The following is a 13,632-nucleotide window of genomic DNA, read 5'->3' as shown; positions in this document are numbered from 1 at the left end:
TGTTCACTTTTTATGATTTTGCCTAAAGAAACTTTTGATCAACATTTCATAATTTACAAAATATCATCGTTCCAGCCAATTTGACCGAAGCACTTTTTCCACGTCACAATTTGTAGGATCCTTTAATCTTAATATAAACAATATATAAAAATTCCATATAAAAGTAATCTTGAAATAAATCCTAAATTCGCGCTTCGAAATTCCTCGCCGATCGTAGGTAATCGAAAAATCTCGAATCCGCCGTTAACTATCGACCGAGTGACGCCGCTTATCTGCGAACTTGACGCGTCGTCGGCAACATCAAACCGCCATCTACCGGAGGCGCACGGCAACTCATGACCACGGATAGGCGACAAATACAAGCGCGAGGGGGACACGCGTAACGCGACAATGGCGACCTGAGAAGGTTCGTGTGGTGTATGGCGATACCTCGCTCCGTTATCCGAGCTCAGTGACAGCGAGAGTGCGAGATTGCGTTCGTCGCGATCGTGTACGCGCGCTCGTGAATGCGCGGCCCGTTCGCGATACCGAGAGATGCGTTTCGCGCGAGGCGCGAGCCAGAATTGCGTCCAGACAGATCGTTCGTCTGACTCGTCCTGCTAAGGCCAGCAGCAGCAGCAGTAGTACAGCGAGCAGCAACAGTAGCGGCGGCAGTGGCGGCGGCAGCAGCAACAACAGCGGCGGAAACGGTGACGGTTCACGGTAGTGGCGGCTGGATTGCGACTCGCAACGTGGATTTGTGGTGCCGGTGTTGCTCCGGGAGAATAAACGACCGTGCCATGCACACGATCTCGCCGTCGCGTCCGCTATAATGCGCTGGTGAGTACGACGACGTCAGTCGAGCGATTCCCTCGCGTCACGGATACCCGGCCGGCTTTTTAAATCGCCCGGCGGCGTCACGCGTGTTTGCGTTCAATCTTATCATCCTGCCTTAAAAACACCGCTGTACGTAAATGTTACATTCATCCCGCGCGCTGCGGATGCACACAAATCGCGTGCGGTCGACTTGCGGAGGCGCCTTACGGAGGCTCGATGGTGATACCCCGTGGTTAGGTTAGGTTAGTCTCTGCGAGAGAACTGCAAGGCGACGTTTGTTTTGCTCCTTTTTACGTTCGCCGCGCGACGAGACCCGACGAGGATTCTTCTCTATTTTGTTGTACCGCAAGTCTCTTATCGCCGTTCCGAAGGTACAGTCGTGTCGTAAAGGCGCTTCTCTCTCACTTTCTCTCTCTCTCTTTTTTTTACTCGGTGTTCGTGTATACGTGTGTGTGTGTGTGTGTGTGTGTCTCTCTCTTTCGCCTCCACAATCTTCCGTCTCATTCGTGACGGACGGACCGCTGGCGCGCCACCCGAGGTAACGGTAGTAATTTCGTTATTTATATCGGCATATGTAAATATAGGCGGTATACTGCGATGTACAGATATGCATACGCGGGTCCTGAGCTTTCGAGTATGGGTGTATGTGCGTGTGTGAATGTACGCGCGCTCTCTCGCGCACCAGCTTGTTTATAAGTGATAAGTCTCTCACGCCGCGAGAATAATTTCAATGGAGCAACGATGCGATAAGAATGTTTCACTACTTCGCGGCTGTATATCCGTCATATACGCTGCCACTCCGATTGGCGACTCGTTAAAAAATTTCTCGGACGGCGTGTAGGACAGTATTACAGTATAGCAAGTAAAAACTGGATATAACTTTATTAATTATTTTATATCTGACTGAAATAATCCAGTAATTATTAATGAATTTGTCGTGAGAAATATTCAAGTAATGGTGTGTCTAGTTTTTTTTTTATATTTCGTAAATAGTTATAAGATATTTATATGAATGTCGAAAATATGTATATTTTGATATAATGTTTATTGCAATAATTTTATTTGAATAATATTTAATAATATTATAACTTAAATTTATGAATAAATATGTTACTCAATAATCATATAATCGTTAAATTATCTTTTTATCTTTATCTTTTTATGTAAATGTATAAAGAAGTTTATACACAAATTATATTTATTATATATAAAATTAATATTTATTTTCAATAATCATAAGTAATTGTTTTATGAAACATTAAATTAAACATTAAACATTAATTTGATTTATTGAAGTAAGCTTTGACTTAATTTAATCATTTAATAATTTAAAATGTTACATATTTGCATTAAGACTAATGAATATTTGCCTACTCTCATGGAATCTATTACAAATATCAACAAATACTTATTGATTGATAATATGCGTATTTATAAAATTATAATTAAAGTACTTTCTGCAACAGTGGCTAACACATGTTTCGTAAAAAGAAACAAATAGAAGACTTTGTCTAATTTCTGCCAATATCACGTATTAGGCTTATTAATATGTGAGATCTGTTTTCTGTGGCTAAAGTCGTGTACACTTTTGAAACTTAAAGTGAGATAGATATACGTTTGATATTTGTTTAAAGCGAGAAAGAAAGTTCTAGAACAGTCTAGTGCAGGAACAGAAAACAGATCAATGGAGAGAGTACAGTATTGAAACCATCTTGGCAGACCTAGAAAAATCTGGAATTATGTATGGATAGAATCAGAGACATAATATGAACGCCATCCTGTGTAAAATTGGTCGAAAATAATGGGATAGGACCGTTCAGGTTTTAACTTTTTCTATTCAAGCATGATATTTGGAAAGAAGGGATTGACCGTCTTCACATTCTCTCTCTCTCTCACTCTTTTATTGACCACATTTATTGTATATTATTTAGATACGGATGGCGCATTCATGCTTTATGTTTTTGAATAGAAAGTACACTTGTTCTCTTTCTCTCTCTCTCTATTTCTCCTGAAACAAAATTTGACCAATAGGACAGTAGTAGAAAGAGAATTCTAAAAGTAAATATATAGCCATATATTTACCTTTCTCTTTTTAGGTCCAAATGAAAGATCAAAGAGATATTACCACATGCTCCGTCCAGTACTATATACCAATGGTTAGACTACATTGTGAGTTGCAGTAAGCAACAAGCATTGCAAGTCCTTCAGTTATTAAATTATTTGAATATACACATGTACATCTTTTAAAGTAAATTTATATACAATAAGATTTCTCTTTTTGCTTGTTTTTTTTAATAGTGGATTAAGAATAATTACTTGCCACGAAAATCCAGTGGTGCTGGCATGATAAAATAAGGGAAGCGAAGGAAATGAGCCACAATATTGCGGGCATGCCACCCTTCACAAGGATGCCATTGGGGGGTATGGGAATGGGTGTGAATATGGGCCCCAATGCCCCACATCCTGACTCTTCTGCTCACCCCCATCCACCACCGCCACCACCAGCTGGTGCTAATCCTAAAAAGAAAAGGCGTACAAATGCAAGTGTTGCCCAACCACCTCCGCAACAACCTCCATCTGTACAGGTACAACTTGACTTTATTGTATTCATATTTTAGTGTATTAATGCTATGAATTATTGTCTTATTATTAATCTAACATTCTTTCAACAGGACCTACTACCCCCACCCTTAACTGGTTACGGTGACACAATAGTAGCAAGTAATCCTTTCGATGACACGCCACCACCAACGCCGCAAAGTCCAATGATGCATGGTGCGCCTTCACATATGCATCCTCATCATCCACATCACATGGGTGGTCCTCCTATGCGAGGCATGAGTCCTTTAACTACGATAGGTGGCATGAGTCCTATGATGCCACATAATATGGGCAATATGAGCCCTATGGGTAATTCACCCATGACAAATCATATGAATCATATGGGAGCTATGTCTCCTATGAATCATGCTCCTATCGGAGGCATGAGCCCTATGAATAACATGGGTCCAAGTATGCCTCCTGGTCCAATGAACACCATGAATAATCATATGAATATAAGCCATATGGGAAATTCGCAACTAAGTGGTCCACCTATGGGTAGTCCGATGAATAACATGAACAGTGGACCTATGGGTAGCCCAATGAACAACATGGGTCATAATATGGGCAGTCCTATGGGTGGACCTTTAGGATCTCCAATGAACATGGGAGGATCTAATCATATGCCTAATGGACCAATGAATATGAACAACATAAATAGCCATATACCGCCCAACAGTCCATTAAATGGGCCGTCACTAAATAATGTAAACAGTCCACTGGGACATAATGGATCTCAACCTCATCCAAATCATATGGGAAATAATCTTAACAACTTAGGAAGACCTATGAATGGACCTATGACCACTATGAGTTCAATGGTATCGAACAACATGAATATGACTGGACCAAATCAAATAAATAACATGAATATGGGTGGTCCAGGAATGAGTAGTATGTCCAATATGAATATTAGCCATCACAATCAAATGGGAAGTCACATGGCAGGTCCAATGGGCACAATGTCCAACAATATGGGTGGTGGACCACCTATGGGACATCCTATCAATTCTATGGGAGGATCTATGCCACCACACGGGTTTCAAGGTCCACCGGGAATGGGTCCAAAGCCAATGCCAATTTCTGCGGGCAAAGTAAGTTATGCTTTTATCAAGTATATCAATATACTTGCAATTAATATAATTAACTTATGATAACTACATTCAGCAAGTTTGGATTAAACAAATTTATTTGTAATTTATCATTTTTTTGCAGATATATCCTCCAGATCAGTCAATGGTATTTAATCCACAAAATCCTAATGCGCCGCCGATTTATCCCTGTGGAATTTGTCATAAAGAAGTACACGATAATGATCAGGCAATTCTGTGCGAATCAGGTTGTAATTTTTGGTTTCATAGGTGAGCCGTTAAAACAATGATCTAGCAAAATAATATAAAATGTATGATTTTTTTTGACAACGCGATTATTTCAGGGGCTGCACAGGATTGACGGAATACGCTTATCAATCATTAACGCAAGAGGTCTATGCAGAATGGGTGTGTGATAAGTGTTTGCAATCGAAAAGCATACCCCTGGTTAAGTATAAACCATAACACTTCGTGTCCCGTCGTTCGTGCGACGCTCCAGTGACTATTTGTTAGCGTTTATATGTGGTACACGCACATATGCGTGTGCGATTGTGCACGCAACACATATACACAAACACCCTAGCACATGGTATAAATATTAATGCACGTGCGAAGTCGTGCATTCAACATAAAAATATGCTGTTTGTTAATACCTTAGCTTTAACTTGTTGAAATATTAGGATATCATTGTAAGTTGTATCGATGAATATGAAAGCAGAGGTGTAACACTCAAATGTCATTTTAATTTCAAGTTGTTCATGACAAATGGATTCATACATTAGATTCATTAAATTATAATATTATTTTTTATTATATATTATTTTAAATTATAATATTATTTTTTATTATATATTATTTTAAATTATAATATTATTTAATATTGAATCTTGGCAGATTGTGAAAATAATTGATAATTGTATAGTTTTTTTTATATAAAAAAGTAAAGTAGAATTTAAAATATTTTAAAAATTTATGACTCAAAATATCAAAATAAAGATTTTAAAAAAATTAAATTTCGAAATATTTAATATTTACGAGTCTAATACTTCTATGATTAATTGCATTTAATTCAAAATTAATAGTACCTATATATTTGGTTTTATTAGCAAAGCAAGTGTAAGATATATATTAGAGACGAGCCGTGAACAATTTTGCATCGTCTTCGTTTTATCCTATATATAAACGTTCCTGATAAACATCGTAATAAATGTTATCATCTTCGCAATTGATATTTAAATGTTGTTTGTAATATTAATTTTACTAAAAGAAATTGATTTGTACGAGTGCATTTGTCATCGCGCAGTAATTATAATTTTTTTATATTTCTGTTAAGATAATAGCATAAAAAGTATAAATCAATATTAAAATCACATTGATATATTTGAAATCATATACAAAATAGGTCATGCATTATTTAAATTATCTTTGGTTTATTGCATTCATGAATATATCGCCTTTATCATGCAGATGATATATTTATTGTGATACAAATTATATTGATTGATTGGAGGTTGACATAAGAGCTTGTCGCAAGTCGTATTTTTATTGTTAAAAATTTACATATTAAATTTTTTATTAAATTTAAGTTTGTGACTTAATACAATCAACATGAATAGAATTAGCTATTTCCATTCAAAACGGAATTACACAAACAAATGCAGTATTGATACTCCCAGGCGATGTACCTTGAAATGCTGCAATTCTTATATTTTTATATGTCATTATTTTAGTATAAAGAAAACCATGGTAAATTTTATTATTTCAATTTTTTTTGATTAGAGTTTTTTAGCGCTCTCTTCGACTTTTCTATAAATCTGACTGAAAGTAAATATTTTATTCATATATAATTATTTTTTGTTTTTAAACAAAATGGAAAGTGAATGTAGAATAAAAATACGCAATTTTTTTAAATGCGTAAGATAAGTAAGTTGCCTTTTATTTTTTGAAAAAACTTAATAGCAAATTCGGTTGGATGCGTAATACACGCACTAGCACATATTTAAAGACTGTTGTACATAAATAATATAAAAACATAGTATATAAACGGGCTGGATCATATCTGATAAAATATATGTTGTGTATTTCATCAATTTAAGATACATTTTTTACATTTTTACATTTCGGTAAATAAATGTACAATAGGCTTTATAATTTGCGCCAGTGATGCAATCGAATTTGCAACAGCAGCGAAAAGCAAAACTGATTTGCCAGTTTAATCTTGAATTAAATATGTTTTACTTTTTTCATGTTAATAATAATTTGGATTATACGTATATTGTTGCCATGGTTTAAACTCTTGATTTAACTGCGTAGTTAAATTAGGATGTAAGAAATATATCTCTAAAGTTGTGTAAAGAGTTTTTATAAAAATGTTTTATTTATGAAGTAATCTTTAATGAGATTGCTTATGCACACAACAGGAATTTATTTGACTGATATTAACGTGCAGGTTTTTCTATTGTAACAAGCTTTTATAATTCAATAGAAAGATAAGAAACGGAATCAGCATGAGCCTCTAATAGGCAAAGCTGAAGTGAAAAATGAAATTGTTAAAAATTGAAATTGTAAAATTATTGGAATTGCGCCTCACAGATTACGTGTCTTTTGCTAGTATTTGCGCTTTTATAATTTACAATTCATCTGAATTCATCGTTTATATCTATAAAAAGTAATATGTAGCGAATTTGAGTAGTGTACACAAAGACTGTTGTAAAATGATATACGGGCATACCGTACTGCATACATAGTTAAATTAATAGGATGCTCATCACAGTTATGTCATCGTTTAGTGGATACATTGGATGTTTAACCGTTCAAAGCGCCTATATTATATCTATTTAGATAAATTAATGTACAACAGACTTTGATCCACACTAATGCATCCAATCAAATTCGCTATTAAATTCAAACTATTTCGAAATAAAACAAAGTAATGTCTCTCAACTTCATGATAAAGGAATCTGTGCACATTTAACAATTTTAACTAGCTAGCGTAATCTTCGCATCTGCCAGGTTTATAATATCGGCGATATTAATATTTAAAAAAAGAGCATATTATTGTCAGGAGATTAACTGTTAAAACGAAAAAACTAAATTCCGTCGGCAGCTAATACAAAATTACGTCTACGGATTGTATAGTTTTTTATATGTATATGAAATATTAGCTAGATATATACACACACACATATATATATATATATATATATCATTTAATGCCTGTATTAAACGGAGGTCTGACGAAGTGCGGAAATTATTATTGAAATAATTAGTGTTTACGGTACCTTAATTAGATAAATTTACTAATTTATTCTCAATATGAAATTGACGAATTTAATTTTAGATAAAGAAATTAATTTTATAGGCCAATATTTCTTAATCTAAAATTAAATTATTTTTTACTCGAAGTCTCCGTATAATTCATGCCTTAAGCTTGTTTACTAGATATAATCGTTTTTAACACATATTACATGTGAGTAACATACGCAGGATCCTACATAATGCTCATATTTTAGTATTACAACGAATAGGATACCATCTTCACATATCTTCTTTCTATTTTCTCGCGCGGGAAGATCACACGAAAACCTGTTAACGTTGTTTTTATTGCGAAGATTAAAAAATACAGGGGATTAAGCGATTTACGAAGACTTACACGAATAACGTTGTCAATGGCCGAAGCAGCGGATGAATCATTTTCTAGTACAAAAAAGTAAATGAGCTGTAATTTAAGTCACTAAAGATAATGTTTTTAACTTTCACAGAATTAAGCCATAAGTGATTATATAATTTTAAAGATGATTGCTACACATTTATGTTACGGGGCATCCATCTCGATACATGTCGCGCAATAATTCCTTTCTTCGTTTATCGATTACGATTTGATATGTTTTACGACGGTAGCTTAACCCCCTCTTGTAAAAATCTGTTCGAAACAAATGCATTTTATATGTGTCCAACTGTTTGTCTCATTACAACTTTCTTCAAATGCAGTTACCTTTATTTTCAGGAAGTTTGTATATACGCCGAAATATGTGACGATTTTTTTTAACGGAGATGGAAATACTTCGCATGAATATAATACATATTTACGATCTTTTTTTTTATAAGCGGTATAATATAGGATATCATATAAATATCTATTGACTTTATGTACATAAGCCTTTCTATATCTAAGATTTAATACGGTGGGAATCAAGTGAGAGAGACGCGCAAATATTTGTCGCAGTCGCACAGTGGTTTTATGTAAATAATATATATCACGTTAAAAAAAAAGGATTCATCGATCGTAATATGTTGAATGTATTTCGCACTAATTCTTGTTCTTACAATGACGTAACATAACGCAGTTTACAGTTGAGGGTGCCGACGTTACATCGCCTACATACATAGATTCTGCGAAGTGTTGCTATCATTTGATGCCGTTACGTTTTATAGTCGAAGGAAAAAAGAATTGTAATTTAGGAAGTCCGACCGTGATTTAGAAATTTAAGAAAGCAACTCTTGTCGTTGCTAATTCGGCACATTACTTTACAAACAGATACAACACACATGTACACACACATACACACACATTCATTCGAAACATACCTCTTACACAGTATTATTTTGTATAAAATTGCGGATTATTGTTATTTCGATTTTGAACTTTGAAAGAATTTTGGATTCTTATTATTTGTCGTAGCACTCTTGAAACGCGTCCACGACAGGCTCGGTTTACCGATTGTGACATGAAAAACGATAAGACTAATAGATGAAAAAAAAAGTAGGAGGAGAAACTGAAGAAACGAGATGATGAGACGCTGCGACAAAACAACGTGGACGCAATATCACGAATGGAGCAAAAACTCAGCACGCGACAAATTGTTCATAGATTATTTTTTATCATGTGAATACAGAATATATATCAGCAATAAAAATTGTTATACATATTATAGACTGGCGTCTGCGTATGTGTGTATGATCATTTTACATATGCACTGGCGCGTACCTAATTCCCATTCTTATGCGACGTGTACATGTTCACTTATATATATCTATTGTACATATTTATATGGCACTTTAAATAACAAGTCGATACATTGTTGATTTTTATATATTACTGTTCTCTACCTTAAAATAGAATCCGTTCACACCGAGACGTGTCCCGAAGTTCATTGCATTTCTAGATGTTGGATAAGGCTTGTTTTATTTCTTCTTGACTCGAGTTTTCGTCGGTATATGAATTTACTTAATAAAGTATTTTTAAGGCGGCTGAGCAATTGTTTTATAGGAATATATGTAATATATTTAATGTGAAATTGTATTTATCAATATTACGAATCTTATTAATCTTCATTTATGCTCAATATTGGGAATGTTAATAGCATAATATTGCAAAATCTTCATAATATCTATTTAAATTTTCTTAGTTAATTTTATATTAATCTTTTATATGTCCTGCTTTTGTATCTTTTATGTCTTTTGTAAAAATAATTCTTTCATCATATTATGTAGTATTTCTTTGCTTTTTTAATTCCAAATAGAGAAGATGGCCCGTTCATCCTCGATGCTGAGTGGTAACATCAACTCTAAATAATTTTGTTGTAATAAATAATTATATTTCAGTACATAATTATAGTTTGATTCATGTAATTGTAAAAACGAACGCAGATTATGGCAGATAAAACCGTGAATGCAGCTTACTTAGATTTCGTCAAATGGGAGGATTCTCTTCTCTCGAGCGTGTGTAGCCGAACAGTATTTGATAATGTTCTAGCAACGTGTGCTTTTGTTACGCGTCCGATGTGATTATTAGAATTCATTTCTTCCATCCACAGTTTTTGCGGTATTTTCGGACGAACGTAAACGAGCGCCTCGTTACATGTTATCCACAAGTCTGAAAGGGATAACTATGTTAAACGCGTATTTAACCCAGCAAATGCAAAGTTACATGTAACATATCTGCAGTTGTAATTTCTCACTTAACAATATAGCTAATATAATATGTATTATATTATATTATACTGTTATATTGTTGAGTGGAAAAATAATTAACAAGTACGTTACATGTAACTTTGTGTTTGCTAGGAGGCAACAATTTCCAGAACGTTGCTCATAATAATTATCGTCGATGCTTACTTCTATTTGAATTCGTAAACTCACGCTGATGATTCGTCGATTTGTACTAAAAAAGAAAATTATATATATCTCTTCCATACATTTCTCGAATACTTACTAAATATTATCTCTTTTTTTTTTTGTGTTAAATATAAAAAGTGAAAGAAGAGATCTACTTCTCTCTTTGAATATAAATAGCATAAAAACTTGTCGAGTAAAATCTGATTTATATATCTGGATTTGATTTTTTGAGACGAGCAATGTCTCGATTGATAAAAATATATACTTACTTCATTCACTCTCAGGGAACATTGCGGACATTGGTTCGCAGCTGCTTGCGTGGTATCCAGATGGCCGTTTTGACGATGATGAGACTTGTGAGAGGAAGAGCATGTGCTGTGGTTCGTGTTTGCGTGTAATCTCAGCCTGCCGTACAAACCGTACTTTCTCTCGTCGGCGGGTCGTAACATACCGTTTCTCTTCATCGCCACGTATATCTGCTCGAGCAAGCCGTAGCTCTTGATGAGAAAATCCCTCTGCGCCAGGGCCGTTATTCGTTCTCTCTCTTCAGAGTCCGATATGATTTCAGGCTCGAAAGAGTACAGGGCGTTGGTAGGAGACCCCTCTGCATCCTGCTTATTGATCTGCGAAAAAGCGACGATAATGTGCTTGCTTTTTCCGGGAGGTAGAGGAAAAGGTCCCATCTCATTTAACATTCCATTTATAACTTCTGCCGAGTTTTCGTACTTTTCCTAATAAGAGATAATTATTCTCTTCTAATTTTTACTCAGCTATTTTCACGAAAAAAAAAATATATATATATATATATAATGAAGCATTTCTCTGTATAAGTGACAATTTAATTAAATAGAATAGAAATGTTTTGTATACTAACGTTTTTCCTTATCATGCCGTCGGATTTATTTTTCTCTTGCAATTTCTTTGGTGCGTTTGAACTTTCAGGGCCTAATTTTTGCTCGCTCCATTTCCCAACTATTCGTTTGCGTTCTTCCTCTTTTACTTTTAGCTGAAATAAGACAGAATTAGTAACAGAAAATAGGTGTTCAAATAATTTATAAAATTAAAACTAAAACAAGAGCCAAGCTGGATCTTAATGCTAAATTAAGTGTACAAAAACATAAGTTTATTAACAAACGTTTCGAAACAACGAAATTTTATATACACGATGTTGAATTTATATTTTATTAAATTTACTATCTAAATCATCATATGTATTGGCAAGTGATTGGTTTTCAAATGAGTCGTCGAGTTCAAATTGTAATTTCAACATTAAGAATGACCCAATAGGGGTCGAAATGTTTGTTAATAAACTTATGTTTTTATAGTTAATCTAGCATAATCTAGCATTATCTAAGATCTAGCTTGCCTCGTAGCCCTTGTTTTAGTTTTGAGAGAAAATTATTTATAAAAAGTAACAGATTCAAAGAGTAAAAATTAGCAGTAATTTATTAAGGTATTAAAAAATAATTACAAAAAACATCAATTTAATAATAATAATTTGATAATATTCTTGAATATAATAATTTATTAAAGCTAAAGCTTGTGTGTGTGGGTTAATGTTGCAGTTTATTTTATAGGCTGAACAAAGAGCAGTTTTATTAACATCAATGCTCGCTATATTTTTAAAACGTTTTATATTACTTTGATAAAAATCTCTGATAAAAGCTTTGTGATGTTATACTACGTTTTATATAAACTAGCACATGCCCTGCGCGCGCTACGCGCGCGCTCCTCCATTATACTCTCCTTTAATTATGATATTATGAAATATAATATTATGAATCTGGATTCAAAATGTTTGAATAAGATAAATGACCGAATTGTTATGGCGGTTTGAAAATTTAAAAATTCAAAGAGGTTAAATCAATATGGCGGATGGAATTTTTTAGTTAAATACCATAAACAATTTTATAATACAATTATTTATTATCAAACGCTAATGTTACCATAGTACATATGTTGCTTCCTTTTTTTTTGTTTTACGTTAGAGGAGAAAATCTTCGTACACCTTCTGCCAGGTGATGTTTCATTTGAACATCAACCTGACCAGAGGAAGACACCTGGCGCCCGAGCTCACCGGGTGTGTTGGATTCGTTCAGTTCGTGTTTTCTATGAAATGCCGAACAGATCGCCTACCAACTAAAAACTCCCCCCTTGTCACACGATCTTCGTTATTGGAACTTCGAATCATTGTAGTATTACTGTAAGCTTTAATTGTCTTCTCTTTTTAAGTATCCCGTATTCTTCTTCTTAGCTCAGTTATTTTAGTTCCCTGGCAATTCATTTATCATATATTTCTGTTATTTTTAGCTTTTCTTTTTAATTTTATTAATTTCCGATCAGACCTGGGCATGTTTTTAAAATACATTTATTTGAAATCAGTATTTGTAAGACAATTGTATCATGTATTTTGTATTTCAGCGGAGTACATGAAAATATTTTGCATTTTATATTTTATGGAAGTGTATAAATGTATTTTATTGTCAATATTTTATTATCAATACAATCCTACTTTCCTATCAAATTTCACCAAAATTGAAGAACCTTTTAGATTTCCGTAACATTACCGTCCGTTATATTAGTTCAACCATTTTGAATTTCCAAATTTAAAACACGGTTTCGGAACGAGCGTCTCCGTAAACCCTCTAATATCAAATTCCACCATACACGATAAATTTTTTAGATTTCCGTAACATTTTCGACCGCCAATTTGTTCAGCCATTTTGAATTCTCAAATTTTGAACAATATCGAAATGAACGACCCCAAAAACTCCCTAAAAACAAATTACACCATAATCGAAAAATCTTTAAAATTTCCATAACATTTCCATCCTCCATATTGGTTCAGCCATTTTTAATTTCCAAATTTTTAACACGAATTCGGAACGAGCGACCCCTAAAACCTCACGATACAAATTTTCACCGAAATCGGAGAATCTTTAGGATTTCGGTAACATTTCCGTCCGCCATATTGGTTCAGCCATTTTGAGTTTCGAAATTTTGATCA

At 34.1% G+C, this 13,632-nt stretch overlaps 2 protein-coding genes across 6 annotated transcripts in view; one reads left to right on the top strand and one right to left on the bottom strand.

The window, feature by feature from the left end:
* The first annotated feature begins 389 nt into the window (after positions 1 to 389).
* pygo (pygopus family PHD finger) lies at positions 390 to 5,247 on the top strand. Of its 5 annotated transcripts, XM_018511666.1 has the most exons (6): positions 390 to 819; positions 2,913 to 2,985; positions 3,115 to 3,401; positions 3,489 to 4,511; positions 4,633 to 4,778; positions 4,853 to 5,247. In XM_018511666.1, the coding sequence occupies exons 3-6, from the start codon at positions 3,186 to 3,188 to the stop codon at positions 4,971 to 4,973; spliced, it is 1,506 nt and encodes a 501-aa protein (XP_018367168.1). In that variant the 5' UTR covers positions 390 to 819; positions 2,913 to 2,985; positions 3,115 to 3,185; the 3' UTR covers positions 4,974 to 5,247. The 5 variants fall into 5 exon arrangements, with proteins under 5 accessions (XP_018367168.1, XP_018367167.1, XP_018367169.1 ...); XM_018511665.1 differs by lacking the exon at positions 2,913 to 2,985; XM_018511667.1 differs by lacking the exons at positions 390 to 819; positions 2,913 to 2,985 and adding an exon at positions 1,079 to 1,187.
* A 4,939-nt stretch (positions 5,248 to 10,186) lies between these two features.
* The window catches only part of LOC108763787 (tubulin polyglutamylase TTLL7), a 13,700-nt gene continuing 10,254 nt past the window's right edge, over positions 10,187 to 13,632 (bottom strand). The window contains exons 18-21 of the mRNA XM_018511658.1: positions 11,500 to 11,631; positions 10,895 to 11,248; positions 10,626 to 10,671; positions 10,187 to 10,383 (exon numbers count right to left, since the gene is read on the bottom strand). Of these exons, the coding sequence (XP_018367160.1) occupies positions 10,187 to 10,383; positions 10,626 to 10,671; positions 10,895 to 11,248; positions 11,500 to 11,631 (729 nt within the window). The remainder of the gene's footprint in view (positions 10,384 to 10,625; positions 10,672 to 10,894; positions 11,249 to 11,499; positions 11,632 to 13,632) is intronic.

Source organism: Trachymyrmex cornetzi, unplaced genomic scaffold (genome assembly GCF_001594075.2).
Source record: "Trachymyrmex cornetzi isolate Tcor2-1 unplaced genomic scaffold, Tcor1.1 scaffold383, whole genome shotgun sequence".
NCBI classification, from domain to species: Eukaryota; Metazoa; Arthropoda; class Insecta; order Hymenoptera; family Formicidae; genus Trachymyrmex; species Trachymyrmex cornetzi.
Note: the sequence above shows the minus strand (reverse complement) of the source record. Positions and strands in the feature narration are given on the sequence as shown.